The sequence below is a fragment of the Ciconia boyciana genome, chromosome 11 (assembly GCF_034638445.1).
Source record: "Ciconia boyciana chromosome 11, ASM3463844v1, whole genome shotgun sequence".
In the NCBI taxonomy this organism is placed as follows: Eukaryota; Metazoa; Chordata; class Aves; order Ciconiiformes; family Ciconiidae; genus Ciconia; species Ciconia boyciana.
This window is the reverse complement of record NC_132944.1, coordinates 3,506,710-3,529,105: the sequence shown is the minus strand read 5'-3', so window position 1 is coordinate 3,529,105 and position 22,396 is coordinate 3,506,710. Positions and strand designations below refer to the sequence as shown.

At 39.1% G+C, this 22,396-nt stretch overlaps 1 protein-coding gene across 1 annotated transcript in view; it reads left to right on the top strand.

The window, feature by feature from the left end:
• The window catches only part of ATP2B2 (ATPase plasma membrane Ca2+ transporting 2), a 440,022-nt gene that overhangs the window by 299,431 nt on the left and 118,195 nt on the right, over positions 1-22,396 (top strand). Inside the window, exon 5 of the mRNA XM_072875775.1 lies at positions 8,578-8,775. Coding sequence (XP_072731876.1) covers positions 8,578-8,775 — 198 coding nt within the window. The remainder of the gene's footprint in view (positions 1-8,577; positions 8,776-22,396) is intronic.

The window sequence follows — 22,396 nt, the reverse complement described above, 5'->3', positions numbered from 1 at the left end:
GGTTTGGGAACAGAGAATCACAGACTGATTTCAGGGTCTTTTTTCCCTCCCCATCCCCTGTGGTTGCCATTAGCAATACATATGAAGTGGTGAATTTCTTTGTAGGGTCCGGTGAGAGTGATGATAAGAGATTATGAAGGTGTGTTAATTAAGGAAGGCTTTCCATTTTGACTTCACTATGTGCTCATTTATTCCTTGTTCTTCTTGGATCTCCTCCATTAAACGTACATAGTTGCTCTTCTCTGTCATTACCCAATTCATAAGTTAGTGCTTTTCAAGCCTGATCCTACAGAATAGCCAGCGAGTGTGTCTTAAGCTGTAGTCAGGGACGCTTGATTTGATTTAAATATTAAGGGCAAGAAAAAGCTTTCACATTATCTGGAACAATGATACTATAACTCAGCATTGTAACAGCATGTTTTTGATACTATTTCCCTCATACTCTCCGTCACCTTCATTGAAATGGTCCCATCTTATACGTCTGTGTTTCAATAGGAAATCGGAGCTTTCTGGGTAATACGTAAGCCTGTGTGGAGGGCATTTGTACAGTCTACTCTAAATCACGTTACCTTCTGTGGGAGTGAAATCCTAGCTTTGTTAAATAACCAAAAAAGACGTTTGACGAAACTGTCTCAAGGCTTTGACTACCTTTTCAATTACGTGCCTATATTTTTGTGGAGAAAGGGGGAAGGGAGGAAAGGAACCATTACATTCCCTTGTTCCCTCTCTGCCTCTTCCAAAAAGCCCCAATACCACTCAACTGCTGAGGATACGTGATGCTGAACAAACCCAAAGCACCCAGCATCTGTGGGGTATCCCACTGGCTTGGGGTTGGTTGGCTTAGCTGCAGGAAAAACCTTCCATAACTTTTAGGTTAATGGTCTCTTAATGCTAGGTGAAGATCCGCACTGTTACTGCACTGTTGTTTATATATAATGTAACAAGGAATTTTTAATGACTTCTTTATTATCTGGTTGTAATGGCTGGGAGCTGGATGGTGGATATACATACTAGATTATTAGTATTTGTTAGTATTGCTGCCCTGAATCTGTAATGACTTTATTGTGCTTGATACTACATCAAGACAGAACAAAAGAAAAACATTTCCAGGAGCCTGTGGTACACAAGATGAGACATTTGAAAATGGTGTAATGATTATTGAGTGGAGTAAGAGCTCAAGAAATGATTTCTGGTGGGATGATTATCTTCCCTCTCAACAGCCGTACTCCCAGCAGTACATTTGTAAAAAAGGAATCCTAATTCCTCTGTCTTCATACTGGACCTTCAGCTCTCATTGAATGCTTTGTTATCAGCCTTTGCAGAAGCTTTTTGTTGTCTGTTTAGGCAAGAAAAATATTAGTCATCTGTTATGATGCCTATCTTGCCTTTAATATTTGATGTCTCTTCTGTTGCCTTGGTATTGGCTCATGGTGCACTGCACGTAAGTCCAGTCATTAGATTATTATGAAATTGTAGCATGTCTTTCAGATGAGTGGTGCTTTTTTGGGCTACGTTACAGTCTCTATCGAGAACCATTTCTGGTTCTGCTGTTATTAGTCATCTTATGTAATTTATTTGTTTCTTTCCTGGTTAATAGCTTCTTTTCAGAGCAATTTTACTTTAAAAAGAAATTAGAAAAAGATAGAAGAAATAAAACCAAAATGGCTAGATGGGAAAATGAATGAAAACATGTTGTGAAACGTTCAGTGCTTCTTGGCAGTAATAAATGCTGCATGGTATCTTGTAGCTGAGTATAAATCAGGAATCCCAGGAGGTGTTAATTTACTCCTGTGAACTGCCACCAAACTGTCTGGGGCAAGAACTTCAGCCTTTCTCTGCCTCATAAAATTGAGATAAAGTTGCTGATGCATTCCTATAGCTAGAATGAGAATGAGAGAGAGAAACTCATTGTAGAAATGTAAGTTGTTCCTAACACTTACATTAGGTGCATCAGTCTATAAGATAGAATGTTAAGCTCTTCAGTTACTTTATTTTTAAAGAGGTCATGGATTTAGAGACATATTTATGTACTTTGTGTGACTTCGGAGTGATAGTTTTGATTACAACCTGTAACAGGGAAGGTTTTTATATAAGGGTTTTTGTAGTCAGCTTGCTGCTGTTCTGATGCTGAAGGGTGGTCCCTGTCCTGTGCGGTGGCAGCTGAAGCCACGGCAGAGCTCAAGAGGGCAGGACACGGGGACTTGGCCAGTTGTTGCTGTTAGATGTGAAGAGGGAGGCTGATTAATGAGGAGGTGGGGGGGGAGTTAATTAACTGCCTGGTTCTGCCACTTCCGTGCCCCTCTCTGCTGTATGTTGGCTGTTTAGATCTACCTGTAAAGTGTTTGACTCAAGGAGGTTCTAAATCCTGCCAGGGTCTGTTGGCAGCACTGCCAAATGGACTCGTGGAAATAGTAGCACCAGCAGCATAAAGCTTACAGCACATGTGCTAGATGATTTGTAATTCCAAAGGCTTTTAATTTTGGGGCAAATTTCTTAAAATTTATGTAAACAAATGTAAGCAAGTGATATTAATGAAAAACAGGTAATGAGTTTCATTACACTTTACAGACAGCTTTGTTGCTCTGAGATTAGAAGGAAATTATTATTCATTGAGGTTCATTCACTAGTGAAATTCAAATTCAGCTTGCTGAAACTAGTAAATGCTCTCATTAAATATTCTCCGACTGACAGGCTGGATTCTCTGAACTGATTTTATTTTAATACAGCCTAAACAGAATTTCAGTGTACTGCATCCGGAAGTTTTTCGAGCAACGTACACGATAAAGCTGGGAGGCCCAGAGGCATACATTCTAGGTGTGAATGTTTTCACTTTGTGTTTCATGTTTCGTGTGTGTTTTAGTTTAAAAAAACCCAAACCATCTTGTGTCAGTAAAACAGGTGGTTTAATGCAACATACATTTATGTGGCATACCTGGCACCAGGTGTTTGTAGATACCCTTTAAACCCTTAGAAACCCTTTAAACAAGTGTCGTGAAGACTTCATGACCTAATGAAGGCTGATGTTGGATTACATCATAATGTGCTTGATGACATCATTATATGTAAGGGACAGAATAGACCTTCCTTAGCATTTGATGAAACCATAACAGTAACCCCAGTTTACTGTGCACGTCTCCTTGCCTTCTCCAGTTTCTTAGGTAGGGACAGTTTCCTAAGGCAGATCTCAGAAACTCAATCTGTTAGTTACTAGCTGTACATTTGAATTGAAAATTTGACTTTCAGCTCTTTCTCTCACTAGATAGATAGTACTTCTTAGATTGAAGTGGAAGAAAAAAAGGCTTGCTGTCACTTCTAGCATTTTCAAGAGAGAAGAGCAAAATAGTGCACAGAAATTTGCTTCCAAAGCCAGAGAGTAAAATCCCACTAAAATTGTTGAATGAGATTGTGGGTTTGAATTTTCTATGTTACAACAGCAGTAATTGGGCTAATATTTCTACTTCACGTTATGAAGTTCTGAGAATCTACGCGAGAGCTATAGAAGACGGTGGGCCTGGGCAAGTTCCACTGAAGTGTTACGTAGCAGTAGTAATGGCAGGGATCGTTTCACAGTTAAATGTGAAACAAATGGAATTGGTGAAACAAGGCAAAGAGAATGAGATAATTGTCAAGGTGATACTTTGTGGTATTTTACTTTTAGTTTCTGTGAAGACCTAGGTAATGTGATGCTAGAAATGCTCATCATTTGAGAACAGAGTTTGAGACTAGGGTGATAGAAGCTCATGAGAGATAAAATATAGGTCTGTGTTCTCATAGGAAGAATTAATGCATGTCATATCTAATTGGCATTAGAGTTCACTAACTAAAATAGGTGGTTTACCTCTATGTGTTAATGTCAATAGCAGTTCAGCATCACTGTGGAGCCTTTACTTCCCTTGCTGAACAATTTTTTGGCCTTTGAAGTTACATATGCTGTGATTTTAAAATTACATTGTTTACAGTTTTTGCTATTTGAAATTTTTGTCTACTTTACTGGGTGCATCAGAAAATGTGCAGAAGAAAGTAAGTAATAAATGGTTTATTTGCACAGTTAGTGCAAATGTCAATTCTCCATTCTTCATCTAATAATTTAAGCAGATGTGAAACATTCTGTGAAAAGTTTTACGGGTTTTTTTAATTGTTGCTTTAGTAGTGATGTGCTTCTGCTATTTTTGCAGCATCAAAATCATTCTCTGTTTGTCATGCTCCATTTGGTTGCAGTGGAGATGACTGTCAGAGAAATACAATTTTCCAGGAAGCATTAATTGAAATGGTGGTTTTATATTCAGCATGCAGTAACTGACAGATGTAGATAAGGAACAGAGAAAATTCATTAAGTGGCATTTCTCCAGTTTTTTAATCTTTTTCTCCCTCCAAAAAAGCAATAATTAAAACAATTTCTGTATAAAGGCATGCCAGATGAAATCAGAAATGCATTTAATATACTGCAGAACATTGTAGAAAATGTTTTGTATGCAATCGCTTTCGTTCTCCCAGAAATTTCAAACAAATTTTGAGGAAAATTTTTGGAAACCGAAACCTTAAGAAATTATTCAAGTGCTGGAAGCACCAGTAATAAATTTTCACAGTATTTCCTAAATCTGTGCATACTATTTGTATATAAATTTCACCCAAATCTGCATGATCATTCTAAAACACTTGGGTCAAGCAAAGAAGTGTTGTGCAGCTTCAACAAAGAAAAGCACTTAAAAAAAAAAAATAAAATAAAAATTCATGCTTGTGTTGACACATGAATACAAAAGCAGCCAGTCTGTGGCTCATTGTCCTACAGAATATAACATGGCAGGCGGCTGCTTTTGCCAGTGACATAGGAAGTCTGAAGTCATTTTGAACTGGTATCTCCATTCATTTTTTTTTAGTCCCCACTGGTTGTTCTTCACTTCCTTAGATGTTTTATATCTTCATATAGAAATGATATTTCAAATTACTTTCATTTGCAATGTTCTTTCATTATTGTCACAGGACTCAAAAATTAAGGGACAAGCGAGAAATAAAAAAAATATTCAGGAATAGTAATGAAGTCAGTACGTGTAATATGAAAAAAAAACCCAAAAAATCTAGCAGCAGGAAAGCCATCTCCTGGTTAAAAGTACTGGTGAGGACAGATGTCCACTTCCAGATCTTGCTGTGCTAATTGACGTTTTTACCATCTGTACGGCCTGTCAGCGCGCGCTAGCTGGGAAGCAGCGTCCCGCAGATCTGCCAGCGCGACAAAAAGAGTGAGTGACCTCTAATCCTCTTCAAGCAACTAAGTTAGGCTTGCTCAAAACACCTTTAGGACTATTTAAAATAATGCTTCCGAATAAAGCAGGTTATTTGAAAAAGATAAGGAGTGCCCCCATTATACCTTCGCTGGCAATAGTATTGAGAATTAATGGAAGCTTTTGCCAAATAAGCAGCTTACGTTGCCTCAGATTCTCACGTTTCCCTTAGCTGTATCTCTTTGTACGACTTTGGCTTCTCTATGTATTTGAGTGTCCCTTTCTGACTTTTCTCTACAGTAATGCCTAGGACTGTTATGTGATTTCATCAATTGGTCTGTAGATTTCTTCGTTCCATCCTTTCCTTTCTCTCTAAATATAGCAGTCTGTTAGTTTCTGGCGTTCAGTGGGAGGAAAAAACCCCAAAATTTTGCTGAGCAGGGTTTTTGAGTGATGGCCAGATCGCAGGAGAAGGGAAACATTTTTGTTTGAACTGAATATTGAATTTCATTTTCCAGCATTTCTCAATGATTTACAAGAAAATACATTTGATAATTAAAGATGAATATGCCCTTATTTTTAGGTGAGACTGACTTGGTGATTAATTTCACCAAGACCTAGACTTGCAGGAAAGAACAAAATCACACACACAATTTACCCGTGTCTATTTATGGGTTTTAAGGAAAATGATATTTATTGCAAAAAATGAAAGAGCACACTTACATAAGATTTGTCTAAATTCCAATGTAGTTTACTTAGACGATAGCCTGGAAGATAATGGTGGAAGATAATAGACTAAACTCAGTCTAGTCCTCAACCTTACGATGTCTACATTTCTACGGTGTCTAAATGAACAATTTTTGTCTTAGAGAAAAAACAGCTCTTTGAGTTCCAGTATCTCTCTTCGCTTTGGAGGCTTCTCAGTATGCACATATATTTATATGTGCATTATGATCAGTAACACAGGACAGGATATGTGAACTTTTTATGGCCTCCTGACAGTAAAGTACGTAGCATAATTTCCAAGTCATGAATTCATCACGTCTAGGTAAATATAATTTGGATTGTTGAAAAATACTGTGGCTATTTCCTGTACTATTTCAGCCATCCCTTTCATGCGGTTGAGTACCCAGTCATCTGCTTACCTGCTGGAGCTGGCCCACCGCTGTGCACATATGTTCTGTATTGGGAAACAGGCATTTTTCAGACATCTCTTCCTTCCACTTTCCAATGTGCTTTTGAGTTGTTTCTGTTTCAGAGTTTTGTATTGCTGCTTGTAGATGCACATTTCTGCCAAACCCCCCTACCACTATCAGTGCTGTCAATGTACTTTCCTCTCTATGTATGGAGTCACTGCTGTATTTGGAGTAGGTTGTGTTTTGGTCGACTAGGGCAAATTGTGCATGCCGTTTTTAGTGAAAATCCTTCCTGGTATTGAAGGGCTTTGCAGCCCTCTGAACGCTAATCAAACTGCGTTTGTTTGGTCTCTGCTAAAGGATTGTCCCTGAGTCAGATCCCATCTCCCCTGCTCTCTTGCATGCGTTGTCCAGGTTCTGTGATCTGCATTGGTTCACAAAAGGGCAACTACCCAAACGGCTCATAGCCTGCAATTCATATTTCATAGGGGAAAGCATTTTCCCCATGTCGGAAGCTGACTGGGAGCTCATGGAGGAGCTGCGAGGTTTGACGTGTCATTGTTTGAATCATGAAGAATAACGTAGACACGCTTCATAATAGCTGGAACCTGTCTGTTACAGTGTCATTAAGCAGTAGGTACTGAAAATTAAATGAAGTGAGGTAATCATAACTACAGCATGCCTTTATCTGGGAGAGAAGGATAGTGTTTCTTGGGAGCTGAAGGCGAAATGAAAGTTTGATGAGTTAACCAAGAGCCAGAAGCTACACAACAGCTGTAATTATATACCTTAAGTGAAAGCTGAGTCAACGTCTTCACCTGTACTGTGTCAGGATTGATACGTTCAGAAGAGCATCGCTTTGGTCTTGAGGAAATTACACTTGGGCCTGGTGCTTTCATCCGAGAGGTGACCTACTGGCACGTGCACGCTGCTGGGAATGCTTGCACCAGTCCTGAATGAACGAGGCATAACGCTGAGTACCGTTAGCACATTAGGATCCTCATTTCTTTTGCTTGGCATCTTGAAGGTGCTATTAATAGGGCTTTCCATTCCTGGAGGACCCTATAGGTGTTGATATGCTTGGGGGAGGGAAGGACTTACCCTAAACTGCGTGAGGAGAGGAATCCTTAGAGCGTGGGATTGATTGTTTTCTCTTGCTCTCTTGTAGGCACCTTTGTAGTCCTCTGAGATCAGCTCTCAATTTAAGTATTTTCGTTGGGTCATGTTAGTGTGAATAAGCATGAATAACTTTACGTTGCTGATCACATTCAAAACCTACAGTTTTGTAAATGTTCCAACTGATGTCAAATATTATTTGAGAGATATATGTAACCGCTTATTTTATTGCGGTTCTTTATGCTGCTGAGAGCAGGGTATGGGCAGTTATTCTACCCTAACACTTGCAAGTCTTTTTTTTTTTTTTCCTTTTTTGCAAAAAGGCACTAGACGTGCATATGTTAAGATAATTTAAAAATAGGAAAAAAAAGCACCTAAGTGTGGTTGTTCAGCGCAACCACACATTCTTAGACCGTATCCTGAAATGGAAAGGTTCTTAAGTTGAAGTATCATGCAGAATACATGCATTTTTATACGATTTAAGGAACCATATCGTTTCCTTTTTACTTTCTTTGCATATATAACCTGTCACTTTGGCTGTCTTCTTTTAGTTAACAAAAATTTGTTGCAGTTCATTCCAGTGATTGCGTGGCAGTACATATGCAGCAAGAGCGGTTGCTCTGAAGTAGAACACACCATGCTTTATTGATTTATACTTTGAGGTCATCGACCTGAGGTCATAACAAAGACATCTGTGCTGCTTCTACTGATGCTACCAGAAGCTGCCAACAGCTATTCCAGCTTCATCCCAAATATAATTTATTTGTGCTTTATGATCTATTTTCAGAAATCACTGCTTACATGAATGTATGTATCTATATACATAGGTTTTATTAAAGTAAACCTACTAATTCAAAGACTTTTTTATGATTAAAACTGGCAGGAATTAGTACTAAATAGTGCCCATAAGGATTCTCTTCGGAACATAAGGACAAATCATCTTGCAAGAGCAAAATTTAAGTGGAAGATCTACCTATTTGTTAACATGCCATAGGTGGTACAGCTTGTAGTGGTTCTTGGAGAAAGAATTGCTAGAAATGCAGATATAAGTGGGCATTTTCTATTTCACTGCAATTTTAATTTATTTTATTTTATTTTATTTACAGGATTAGCTGGCACTGCTGCAGACCTAGAAAAAAGAAAGCTTATTTTTGGAAAAAATTTTATACCTCCAAAGAAGCCAAAAACATTCTTACAGCTAGTCTGGGAAGCGTTGCAGGATGTGACTCTTATAATCTTGGAAATTGCAGCCATCATATCTTTGGGGCTTTCGTTTTATCAGCCACCTGGAGAAGGGAATGAAGGTAAAAACTTTTTATAAAGTTTTTCATTTGTAAAATTTAAGTCAAACCAGTCCTATATCTGAAATTAATTCCATCCCCACCCTCTAGAAGGTCACTAACAGGAAATTTCCATGTGTTTTGTTCCTATTGCCATTACATCTGGTACTGACATATTTTTTGTATGCTTGACATTTCTTTATGCAAATAGCTGAACCTCGTGACATGTGCTAAACAAGTTAAAGAAAAATCGTAATATTCTTATAAAACTGGAGTATTTTTGTTTCTGTTTTCACCTTTGAGCTTGTGTTTGGTGTTTGTTTATTCATCTTAGATTGTTGTTTAGCACATTATAGAGGAGAAATATGTAATTGCTTATATATGCTTATATAAATAATGTATCCTATATACATGCACATGGGCAGGTCTTCAGCTAGTTTATACCAGCTGAAGACCTGAACTGAGTGAAATTCAAGCCTTTTAGCATTTTTAGTGATATAGCCAAGGCTAGTGAGCCTAGCTCAAAGGGGAATATTAGATGCTAGGTCATGTTACTTATAAACTATATACTGCAGAATCCTTCTGTGATATCTGTAGAAAGTTTTAACAACCTACCCCATCTTTTCTTTGGTTCCCCCGTTTGGAAAGTACTCTTGAATTCATATGCTTAAAATATTTGTTCCTTTACATAAATGCAAGATTTCCATTTCTGGCAACTGATCCAGATATCCCCCCCGCCCCGCGCTCTCATAGACTTATAAAGCTGGATAAAACACGCTGTGTGAAGTGACGTGAATAGCTTGGCAAATGTATGAAGAATGTCTTCCTCTAAATATAGCCTTGAAATGCTTTTTACATTCGCTTCAGTTTCCTTTGGCTACTTTCCTTCAAGACCCTTCCTTCTTCCCTTTCCATTCACAAGCAGAATAAGCACGTAGCTATGCATAGCTCTTCTAGCATATTTATGATTCTTTAATCCTTCATATATATTCAGGAATGTTTTGGTGCTTTCTCACTGAATTTTGAATACATAACTATTGATTCAGCAGGTGTCTGATTTAGGCATGAAAAGATAAAGGAGTCAGTTTTTAAATGAAGAAAACGTTATTTGTTTTTATTACTTCATAAAACTGGACATACTAGAATACCTTGGGGACATTGAAAACCATGAACAATGTTTTACAAAATTAGGATTTAGTTCTGCAAACCCTTTTCGGGGCATAAATCTGCAGACTACCCTCTTATTTTTTAATGTATTTGGTGGGAAAGGAATTTTGAAAATAGGATTGTTACAGGTTTTAGGAAGAGGGGAGTTGTGTCATCAGACAACGGCTTTTTTGAATTTTCTTCTTACTATTCTGATACTGCGTTTAAAACGTTGTTTTTCCCATGGGAAGGCATGACACATCTGAGATTCAGAGATTCGTCTGAAAAGCTCAGCAGCACAGCCTGGGAAAACGTGTTTGTGCTTTCCCACAGCACGGTATTTTATTCAACGGTCACTGTTTTCCCTATGTTGTTAGAATTGTTTTCCTGGAAGGTTTTACATGTTGTACACAGGGACAATAAATCAAGTTAGTGAATATCGTTTAATCCAACTTTTTGAACACATTGTAAAGGTCCCTTCCATTTTTTTTTTTTGAAGTCTTTCTTTGAGCAGCTGCATAAATGTGGGAGATTCTCTTTCATTTTAAAATTAGTATATTCTAACCTGCTGCCAAGGATACCTATAGTTTATTGGTAGATGTCCTTTTTAAAGAGTCATAAACATTGAAAAACTGACATTAAGCTTGATTTTGCCATTGGTGAAGTGAGGCGTAGTCATACTTGAAATTGATTTGATGGTTTTGCATAACCTTCGGTAACCAATTATAAAATTATATGTAGACTAATGTTGAGTGAAATTCAAATGAACTTTTTATGAAGAAACAAAATATGCTGGTTTTCCTACACTTAAGCCAATTTATTGAACAATTTAAACTATTTCTTGAATTGAACATGAACCTGGATTCAGACCAAACATGGGCCTATCTGAGGAGATGGTAGTTCTCTGAAAGAGCAGCAACTCATATGCTTTCTGTCATGTGAAATGTCTGCTTACCTGTCTAAATCTCATATTCATTATATATCGCTTTAGATGGGTCCATCTGTGCATTGCTGTTGTAACAGAGAATATGGAAAAAAATCCGATATAATATGTACCGTCCTTGCAGCAGCCTGCATTATGCCTGATCTCATTTTCTTGAGGTGAGGGGGTAATATTGCCTGTGGGATGTAATAGGGAATCCCCACCCGGATACTGGGATAAGTGACAAATGCTCCTTTGGGAGGCGTGAAAACCTGCATTTTCCTTTTCTGACTCTTCCCAGAATGAAAATTATTCCTTGAAATGTACATTTATTTGCAAGTTTTAAGGTTTTTTTCTTGAAAAGAATGTATTTTCTTCTGAAAATACAGCCCAAAGTTAGGAAGAGGACCTGGCATTTCTTGCTAACTGTCTGCTCTTGAACTTGCCCAACTCCTCCACAGCCTGTTTGAAAAGTTTCTCAGACAGTTTCTGGAGGAACGTGGTAGCTGTGCTGTCCAGCGCCCTGGATGATGCCTTCGTGGGGAGCAGGTGAGAGGCAGTGCCGCTCCCCGGTGCTCGGATCTGCCCTAGATCTCTTCATGGAAGCAGTGTGGAGGGGCTGTGGTGCTTGGTCCGTGGGCTGGCTGGCTAATGGTCAGCTTCACAGAAAGTTTTAGAAAGAATGTCTCTTCCTAGATGATGCATTCTTACCATTTTGTTTGTTTGTTTGTTTTTATCTGTCCCTAAAAGTTGTTGGTATTTGCTTTTCCTGATTGATGGCAACGTGAAGTATAAAGCTTGTGACATTCAAGTTTCTCAACAGCTCAACAAAAAGTCCCCTTTGTGTAACAGGACACTACTTTTTGATGCATGTCTGTTTTATAGCGTATAAGACAGCCTCCTCTTTTGAATTCTATTTTTTTTCTTTTGTTTTTCAAAATGAAATGCATTTTCATTTTGAAAATGAATCAACAAGACTGTTCTCCTTCCCACACTGATTTGCCCAATCATCCCTGCTAATTATCTGAACTCATCAACTTACTATCATTCACAAGGACCTTCCAGACTCTAAAAACAATTGTAAACATAAGTTCAGCACTATTGCAATGTAAAAGACTTTAAAAAAAAAAACGGAAAAAAAAAAAAAGAAAAAAAGGCGAAACCTTTATGAGCAGACAGGTGTGAGAGACTGTCGGTAAGTGGGATGGCAAGGGGAGATGATTGAGAGCAGCCAATTTCCACGCAGGTTCATGGCGTATGAAGTGACACGGTATGTTTCTTATCACAATGACGTTTGTACTGCGAATTGGCCTCACGTAGCACAGGGCAATGGTGCTGATTCTTTGGTCACAGCTAAAAGTGCCTGTGATCATCTTATGCCTTTTAATGACTTTGGGCTCTGTCACTAGGACAGGACGGCGAACAGAGCATGAGCCTTTCTGTTGGAGACAGAACTGCAGAGAGGCCTGGGATTTAGAGCGAGGTGAAAGGGGACGTTTCCACAGAAATAACTTTGTCAATGGCAGAAGCATTATCATTAGCCAAATGCTTTTTTTCCCCCTTTGCTCAGAAGGGAGGCACCTTGAATATATCTTGAATGTCTTCAGGAGCAACTTGAATGAGAAGTCTGGCCAGGGAGTTGTAGCTGAAGCCATAAAAGATGATATGTCTTGGGAAGTATCAGAGAAGGGTTTGGACAGGCTGGAGTCTACAACGAGAGCTCGATGTCTTTTATTTTCTATTCTTGTCAAATACACAAAGAGACCTGTATAAGACATGACAGTGGTATAGTGCAAGTTCATTAGCAGCCACCAAAGTGGGGTGGAAGAGCATCTGAAAAAGCCAGTGGAAAGCAAGGCTGTGATTTGATTTAGCCTCTTCAGTCTTTATTGGGAGTGGAGCCTTGTGGGTATTACCAGTCGTAACGAGTGGTCGTGCTGTGCTGACTCACCCCGCACAGTAAACCCAGAGATTCGATGTGGCAGGGCTCTGCCAGGCTTCCTGGCGATGCCTCTTCCCTGAGCCACGTACCTTGCAGCAATGGGGAGGGAGGGTAAGAGCTGGGGGGAAAATGGGTTTTCTCTCCTCCTGGACGTTTTGATATTCAGCATTTAACAAAAACACCTAACTTTACATGAAAGCTCAAATAAGAAAGGGATAATGGAAGTAAAATTTTACAGAATGTTTAAACCTGGCCAATCGTTTTCCTTCAGCATTTTTGATTGACACAATACTCTCTTGCAGTATTTCATTTGCTTGTTGCTTAGGGCTAACTTGAAAAGTTGTGAGCATCTAAAAGTGAATGCCTTTTCTTGTAGGAATAAGGGATAATAACGTGAAAATAAGAGACTCTAAGACATAGTGTCAGGGAAACACCACCTTGCCTATTTTTTTAATCAAGTGTACGTATGCACTGCCTCTATATCTAATATATTTATATCTGCCTTTCACATATCCTAAACTTTTATCTACCGATGACCTTATTAGTTAATATAATAAGTTGAAGTCATCTTTTATTTTTTAGAATTGATATAACTCTTTCTTTTTGGACACTTGAATCCTACTTTAATTTTTGAAGCTGTATCAGAATTAGCATTTAACTGGTTTCTGCAGTTTAAGTGCAAAATATTTTTCTCCTGAGGCTTTTGAAGGAGAAATGCATGATAAAATCCATGCATCCCACAAATATTAGAGTGCATTAATTGCTTCAGGAGCCTTGTCTAAGGGTATAGTCTAATGTATGTATATGTTAGTGCGTTTTGCTGTATTAGACAGTTATAAGCTCAAAAGTTCATTTTCTATGTGTATTTCTAGATTGGCTACTATTTCCCATTTTAAGCTCTGAGTGTTGATACATTCATAGCTTTATGTCCAAGTTTAAGTCCTTTGACTGCAGCATAATTGCATTTCCAAACATCTATAACACAGTTTGGTATTATCTTAGGAAAAGTAAGTAGATTATTTTCTGAGTTGCATTCAGTTTACCCTATTGGAAACAGCTGACATTTCTGCAGTTTTGAAGTATCAGTAGCGACCTTTCTCAGCCATTCTTAACTGGAAGAGTAGTAATCTATTGCTGATAGTACATGAAGTTTTTGTTCTACTACTACAATTCTTCATTTAAGATACGGGTGGATCTTGGCAAACATGATTTCATTTTCTGCTGCAATCACAAAATCTGATCTACGTGAATTACTAGATAATAGCGTAGTTTGCTTTTGTTGCTTCTCCAGAAGCCACTTCAGTTCCTGTATTTTCATATTTCTTAGCAAGAGTGAAAGTTTCAAGAATGTTGTTTTCAGAAGCTATGCTGGAGTTGTTTTTATGATCTGCTTTGCATTCCCTTTTACCATCTGACAGGCCATTAGGAGCAATTGAGAACTTCTGCATAAATTATTGTCAGCCCTGTGGCAATTACTGCTCTCATTACTGATCCACATAGAATCATTTTTCCACTCTTTCAAAAAAAGTGCAAAACTGCTGCTGCGTTTTAGCACATGTATTTTGAGAGAAAATTGCCGGTGCAGATGTAGTCTCTACTACAGTGATGATCATGTAGGCATGCGACTTAGGCAAGTTAAAAATACCTTGTTCCTCAGGACAAAATCCTTCTGTGTCTTGGGTTAATAGATTACAGACTGTTTCCTGAGCAAACAGGATTTTGAGCCTATGATATGTAAAGAGGATTTAATGAATATATGGGATGCTGGCTTTTTTAATTTTGTTTTGTTACATAGATTAGAGTTAGTCCGGGACTATATGTGAAATATTTGTATATCAGTGTATGGTGAAATCATTTTTGTACACAGTTTGTAAAGATCAAGTGTCCAGTTTTTAAAGACAGTATATGAATAGAAAAAGGTGCTTCATGAGATCAAGTACCTGGATGGTGGTCTCAAACCATCACATTGCTTGGGGAAATGAAACAACCTTTGGGAAGGAGAGCTTAGACTCAGAAACCCACCAAGGGAGTGAGAAATGGCAGTGCTTCTGAGTCGCTCCTAGATCTCTGCCTCTGCGGTAGATCTGAAGGAATCTCCCACCTGTCTGGTTGGTTGGGTTTTTGTGGTGGGTTGTTGTTTTTTTTTTTAACTCTTTCCCCTTAGATCTCTGCTGAAAGTCAGTTCTTCTTGCAGGAATGACTTAATTGCAATTTGTAATTCTCCTGTGCCTTTCTGAAGCCACGGTCATACCGTCTGCCCTGCATTTCAGAGCAAATCAGCAGCGTTGCTCAGCTTTGGTGCATCCCCCCTCTGTACCATTGTTGAACTGCTTAAAAATGTTCAGTCTTCTGGTAACGCCCTCACTAGCAATTTCTGAGCCTTCTTGAATCCTCTCCCTTGTTACTACCTTTCAGGCCGTATATCACATGTGGCTCTTATTACCCAGTTGCAAAAAACCACTAATGTCAACATCTGACAGTCATTTACTGTTTGCATGAATGTAACAAATCTTTTAACTTTTCGTTCTTGACTTCGATTTCCTTATGTGAATTACAAAGGGGGAAAAAAAGTAGCCTGAGGTAAGGTGTTTTAACATCCCAGTGCTCAATGTGAAGCCACAGGCATGATGTCTGTTTTCAAGTGTACGGTTCTTTGCAGGTTGCGGGGGGGAAAGGAAAAGTCTTTTTGGTTGAGGTAGCTTCTTAAAATTCCCAGGGCAAAACTCTATATTGAAAACAAAGTTAAATGATTGGTTACATGGCTTAATACTGCTCAGCGGAGGTTTGGCTGGATTAGCCTTCCTTTTACTCATGCAACAAGTTAATGAACAGGAAAAAATACAGAAGCAGGGCACGGTCCCCTGAAATTTGGTCCTCCCAAGCCGCTTGCATTAAGTTGTTGGTGGCGTTGATATGCTGCTGCTCGGGGCCGTGGCTGCGGTGCCTGCTGATCTCTCATGACTTAGTTTCCTTACAAGACACTTTATTTCCCAGGGTTCACCACTCAGTTGTTTCCTTATCATTCCTATAATGTGCCACATTGCTTGGTCAATGGGGATGTAAGTTGGATATTTAAATCAGAAAGGGTATCTGTGTAGTTGGAGAGAAGATACAGCTGATCCACCGCTCCCATGAGGATGGTTGCTTATCTCCTTTCTGTGCTAAGCCTCTCTGTTGAGGTAGAACTCGCTTGTGCTCATGGTACAACTGTTCTGTGTCTGTCTAGCAAATCTTATGCTCACATGTGAACCTGCATAAGCACACATGTATGGATTGAATGGACAGCAGGTCACCGACAGACATGGAAATGCAAGAGCCAACATGCTCGTCAGTGCTGGATTCAACAGATAGCTGTAAAGGTCTTCGATACAGAAGCAAAGGCAGCCATGTGATGTTTAGACAAAAACCTCCATAAAAATCAGTCGGGGGGGGGGAACCCAGACAAACAACCTACTCCCCACCTTGTCTGGATCTATTGCTTGGGACCTGAAATGCTGTGCTGTTCTCTTCTTTCACGTTGCTGCCTATGAAGATATGACTCAAAATATGTCTCTTGACATTTCATCAGACTGAGCAAGTCTGTAGAAATAAGTCACAGTGGGAAAGATTTGGACCAGCAATTAGTGCAGGTATCTGTGGAAGAAAGGGGAAAAAAAGTTAAAATCTCATATATCTATAAAAAAGAATATATATATATAGGTATATACACGCACACACATATGTATAAAGAATATAAAGCAGCTGACAACAAGCTTCTCTTTCTTAGTTCGGAGTGAAAGCGCTGAATTTAGTACCAGCTAGCATGAATTTCTGTCCAGTTTGTAGTCTGTACTGGTGTACATTTTTCTTTAAAAATATTTCAGTGGATTTGGGTCAGTCCAATCCTCCTCCTTGCAAGTTCCCTACCCTTGATGCAAATTCTGCTGGAACAGAACAGCTGCAACGGCTGTCTGCTGGGTGTCAGCTAGACTCAAGGACAGTGTCATGTTATAAAGAGGTGTCATCCGTCCCAATTCCCCAGCACTTACTATAGGTATTACAGAATCCCTTGGATGAAAAAAATATTGTAGTAACATGTAATTAAGATATTGCTCCTTCAAAACATTTCAAAATTTTGTTGTTATGGGCAGTATCTTTTCATGGTTCTGGTTCTCAGCTTTCCTTAGATCAGTTTTTGGTTTTATTGCTTCTCACATGACATCTAGCCTACTAAAGGGAATTTTACCCTCCTAACAAAGAGGAGACATTCAAGCATTTCCCTGCATCCAGAGGAAAATAAGAAATATCACCTTTCTAATATAGCTCTAAGGTCATGTTAAGAATTTCGTTAATTGTTCTGTATTTGCATGTATAAACAACTGAAGTTTCCCATCCAGCTTTTAACCTTTTCCATAAATTGGGTTTTTTATTTTACCCAAGGCTAATTCCTCCTACCCATCCATTGCCTATATTTGCAAATCAGCTGAGCTCCTATACCGGGTGATTATTATCTTCAAATTCATGTGCAGCCTTTGTCTTCTGCTCTTGTAAGCATTTCTCTGCATATAGAGAAATTTTATCTCCGTTGGAGGATGCCACTAGAAATCTCAGCCTGCCGTGCTGAATCAGCAGACACCAGTCACCATCACACGGTCTAGCAAGATGCTTGTTAAGAATAAGGGACAATGGCGGGGGGGGACCCCAAACAAACCCACCCAAAAAACCTTGGCACCATCCCGTCACAAGAAATAATGGCTCACAGCTGTATTGCCCTGTGGACAGCTCTTGGAGGTTAATTTCTTCAAATTATTGGCATGCAAGAGATGTGCGTTTCCCTTCTGTGTGGAAGGAAAGCAGTGCATCGTGTTCCAGCTTCCGCACGAGGACGAGTGCTGGGGCTTACAGGGAGAGCTAGGCAGTCTCTGTAACGTGGTCAAGGTGGGACAGGAAGGAAAAAGGCCCTTTCTGTGTTGCCATGCATGATGGGACAGCTGGACCGTAGATTTGATAGAATTCTTCTCTCTTTCCCACTTCTTAATTGACGATTTTCTTTCTTCTGTTTCTTTACCAATAGTTCTGACACAACTACATTCATTTTAGTATTTTCAGGTAGCTGATGTTTGGAGTCTCTCACTTGTTCGGTACCCAATTCTTAACAATCTTCTTCCTGCTCTCACAGAAACATTTCTCTTTTCCGGAGTTATTGCCCAGATGATAAAATTCTTATCTTCTCTTTCCAAGAAGTAAGGTCTTAGTAGATTGATCTGTTTTTCTCTGGGGATTCTAGAAATCTTACATTTTTCTGATGAAATCGGCTTATTCGTCAATTATATAAATATACTAAATGCCTGCTGGGGAAACCTTGAAATAGATTCCTATGTACGCAAACACATATTGGCGCAGGAGAAACACACAGGTGTCATTCAGGCAGGAAGCAAACATTGGATATGAAATGAATAGCAGGATTAGCTCTGCAGGAGCACCGCCATCTCAGCCGGTGTTGGAAGCGGTACTCCGCATTGTTAAGTTCTGCCGTAGAGTACAATCAGTACCTGCCAAATGTGAACATGTTGGTTTTATTGTTTTTGTCTCGGTCAACGCTGATCATTTGTATTACCTTAACACTCAAAGTGAGCACTAGTAAATCTATTCATGGCTCAAGATTTCATTTAAACAAGAAATACCCGTGTGCCCCCTTTGCTTAAATGATGCTAGAGGATAAGCAGTTGTTTCAAAAAAGTTAAAGAAAGTAAAAGCACTAATTACTGAGGAACTTTAACCCAAATTAATTAAATTTAATTAAAAGTAACCTCAGATAAATAACCACGTGGGAATCTTGAGCCATCCTCTGAGGAATTCAGTTAATTTACTTCCTAGTGAGATGCAATGAGTATAACTGAGTATAAACTAAATGTTTTAATGCAGCATTTATCAATTTTTACCTTGTCTTTACCCATACAGTCCACATCTGGGATTTCATCATACATTTTCCTTAGCATTTTAATTCAGGAGGGCTACTCACATGCTTAATGAAGCACGTTAATTTTTTAAGTCCTTTGCCAGACTTTTACATACTGAGACTCTTGCAGGGCCAACTCAAGATCCTAGGACACCAAGATTTCCACAGGGAAGTGTTGCATATGTCTTCCTGTCTCTAAAAATCTGTCTCCCTGGATTTCATTAATATGCACTTAATATATTTGATTAATGAGTGAAAGAATCCGAAATGTCAGAAATGAGTCAGCTGAATAAAGTTAATTCTCTGTTCTTTGTGGCAGTTTTAGATCTTAGTCTTTTTTTGAAAAACATTTTGCATGTGATAACATAGATTGCATTAAAAATACATAAATGTGGGTAGCATAAAAATCTAGTTTGTAAGGCCAACATTAATGTTATTTTACAAATCTCCTAAAATTATAGCAGTACATAGCAACAAACAACTGTAAGTCTTCTGCCAGCCCCCCCAGTTACGAAGCCAACATTAAGATGAAAAACTGATTCCATAACCTATGTGTGTTCACTTTATATTTAAAAAATGTCATCAAGTAATGTTTTTGGTACATTGAAAATGCATTATCTCTTTCCATAATGCAGAATGTCTTGTAGAAAATGTGAAGCCTTTTTAAAAGAAAATGAGCTAACTTTCATTCATTTTACTACTTTGCCGTGATTTTAATCTTAACTTCCACCCTACCTCATAAACTATGTCAGTAAAAAAGCAAACCAACCCAGCATGCTTGAACAATTACAAAAATATTTTCAGAATTTTGTTGCAGATGCTGAATACAACAATAATTAGTAAACGTCTTCAAATCTCCTGTATATCTCAAAAGGTCAAGGGAACAGCTGAACTGTCCTGTAATCCTGCCTGTCCGTGTCCACCCATCACCCGTTGGCACGGCAGGGAAATCTAGCTGCCGTTTTGAGTTCTTCGTCTGTGCTGTTTGCAGTCTGGAAGCACTGCTTTTAATTTTGCAGGACTGCCAACTATTTGTATAGTACAATGTAATCGTATATCAAACCGGGTACTTCTTCAGAGTTTTAGTCCTAACTTAATTTCATTTTAGCCCTTAATTAGAAGAGTTTTGGAATTCCACACACCACACCACACCACCACCACCCCCACCCCGAGTGCTTTCAAATGACTTCGTTTTGACTATAAAAACCTAAAATGTGTATATTATTCTGTAAGTCTATATAGAGTGTGTTACAGAACATTCCTCAGGCACTGAGGAATACTAAATCAATGGAAAACAGGTCGTATATAAGAGGGTATAAGCGCAATGCAGCTTTAAAAGCTGATATGTCCTAATAGGAATCCGTTATCGTCTTTGCTGCTAAATAAGTAACACTGATCCAGCTGTCACTGCGCCAGAGGTTTTTATTGTGCTGTCCAAGGAGGAAAATTCGCAAGAGAAGCTAAGACAACAGAAGTGCAGCTATTAGAAAATAGCATTTTTATATAAAATAGATTAATCTCGAAGTATAGATTAATTTCAGAGTTATCAAAACACAACTTTTGGGGAGTGTTCTTGCACACACTCAAATACTTTTGTCATTCTTCATAAAAATGAAACCGTGAGATTCCCAAAGGGTTTTTTAAACCAATCTAAACCGTCTGTCAGTACAGTTGGCATCCTGGAAAATAGGAGAAACAGAAGTATTTGCCCTCTTAAAAACAGCTTGTTCTGCCAGAACCCCACCATTTAACCTCCTTCCTCCCAAAGCTAGGATGAGGTGAAGCAGCATATGGCTTCTAGTGACATTAGCCCAATCTGTTTTGTTAAATAAATTAGTTCCTTTAAGAATTTGCTGAAGAAAGTGTCTTACTTTTTAACTCCTGCCCTAAATCATACTTCAGTGCAAGGCCTAAATATCCAGGAGCAGAGAACAGAACAGGTTGGCGTGCCCAGCTATTACCCGTGTGTCCAAACTCTCCTGCATGCAAGTTGTCTCACTGTCTTCTAATGCTTGTACAAGGCTGTTTTCATGAGGAGAAAATTGTGCACATTTGAGTTGTCATTACCTGGACACACTATTTAATTTCTGAAACATTTTTGCTTTTATGTTGTTTTCTAGATTCAAAAGATGGGACAAATTTAGGGTTAGGGCTCCAATACTAGATGAATAGGCAAGAGTCCTGGGTGGTATGGGGTCATGGGGAGCATGACGCAAGGAAGGTCTGGTGGCTTGTTTATAGAGCCAGGTGGAGCGGGGCTGCTGGTGTTCAGCTGTAGCTGACAAACCCGTCGGGACATAAACTGAACCTGCAGAGCCTCTCCGGGGTTCTGTACCCCTGTGCTCAAGGTGACCCCACTGGGGAGAGCGCAAAAGCTCGGACAGTGCCGCAGCAGCCTCCGTCGGTGCCTCTCTGCTGGGCTGTGCTAGGAGAGTAACAAACTGGGCTACGCTGGCATATCTGTGCAGATTCATACTGGCTGGTTCCGTGGATTTGGGGAGTTTGCATCATTTTGGCTGGCTCTGTGGGTTTGGACAGAGGTGCTGCAGACAGGGACCGCTGGGGAGGTGGAGCAGGGGTTCATCTGAGCATCGTCCCCTGCGCCCAGCGAGGGTCAGGAGGACCGCGACTGCAACAGAGAGAACAAGCCTTGCTGGCCTTGTTCTCATCCTATGCAGAGCAGCAAAGTTGTAGTTACGTTAAGCTCCCCGGCACTGCCTATGTTAGGAGTGCAGTGCGGAGAGGAGCGCTGGGTACGTACATCAGCGCGCTCCGGTCTCTGCTCCTCCCTGGCCTGGTTAATCCTCAGCCTGGTGACAGCATCCCGAGGCAAACAAGAAGAGGCAGGATATGAGAGAACCCACTTGAGGGGAACTTTTTGGCCATTTAGTCTGTCCCCATACTCAAAAGCACTATCAACACTACTTAAACCACTCCTGACAGAAATTTATCATACTTACTTTTAAAAGGTTCCAGTGATGGAAATTCCATGTCTTTCCTAGATAATTTGTCTAAGTGTCTGCGCAGTGAGACAGTTATTCCCGCTGTATAACCTAAATGTCTCTTGTAAGAATTTAAACACATTACTGCCTTGTTATATTTTTACATGGATGTGAAGACCAATTTGTCGTATTATATTTCCAGCCATATTTTGTCTACTTGAAGACAACTTGATTATAAATACCAGTGTATAGCTATTTATGGGAACTTACCCAACTTTTTCAACAGGAATTTGAAATTTGAACATGTCAATAATACAGAGGAATACAAGTATTGCACTGAATTTGACAAAGGGAGCCAAAATATTCTCTTAAAATGATTTACCTGGTGGTTAGAAAAAAATCAAAATTCCCCTAAACCAATGAAAACCCAAAAGCTCTGAAAACAGCTTTATTGTCAAAAGTTAACATTAATAGCTTATAAAATAAAACAAAACAATATGAAATACAGCAATACTGAGTGTTTTCTTATTTGATTGTGAATTTAAAAATCAGTTCTAATTTAACAGCTATAAAATCTCAAATATTTTTCAAATTTGCAAAATCACCTGTTTATTACGGGACATTTTTTAATTCAAAGTATTTTTTGATCAGGTTATAGGATTGTTTTACAGTTTCAAAGGAGGGTGCTGTTTGCCATCTAGCCTTCACGAGTTCAAACAAACGATGTGAAAACCCAGAGTCTCCGTGCGCTATGG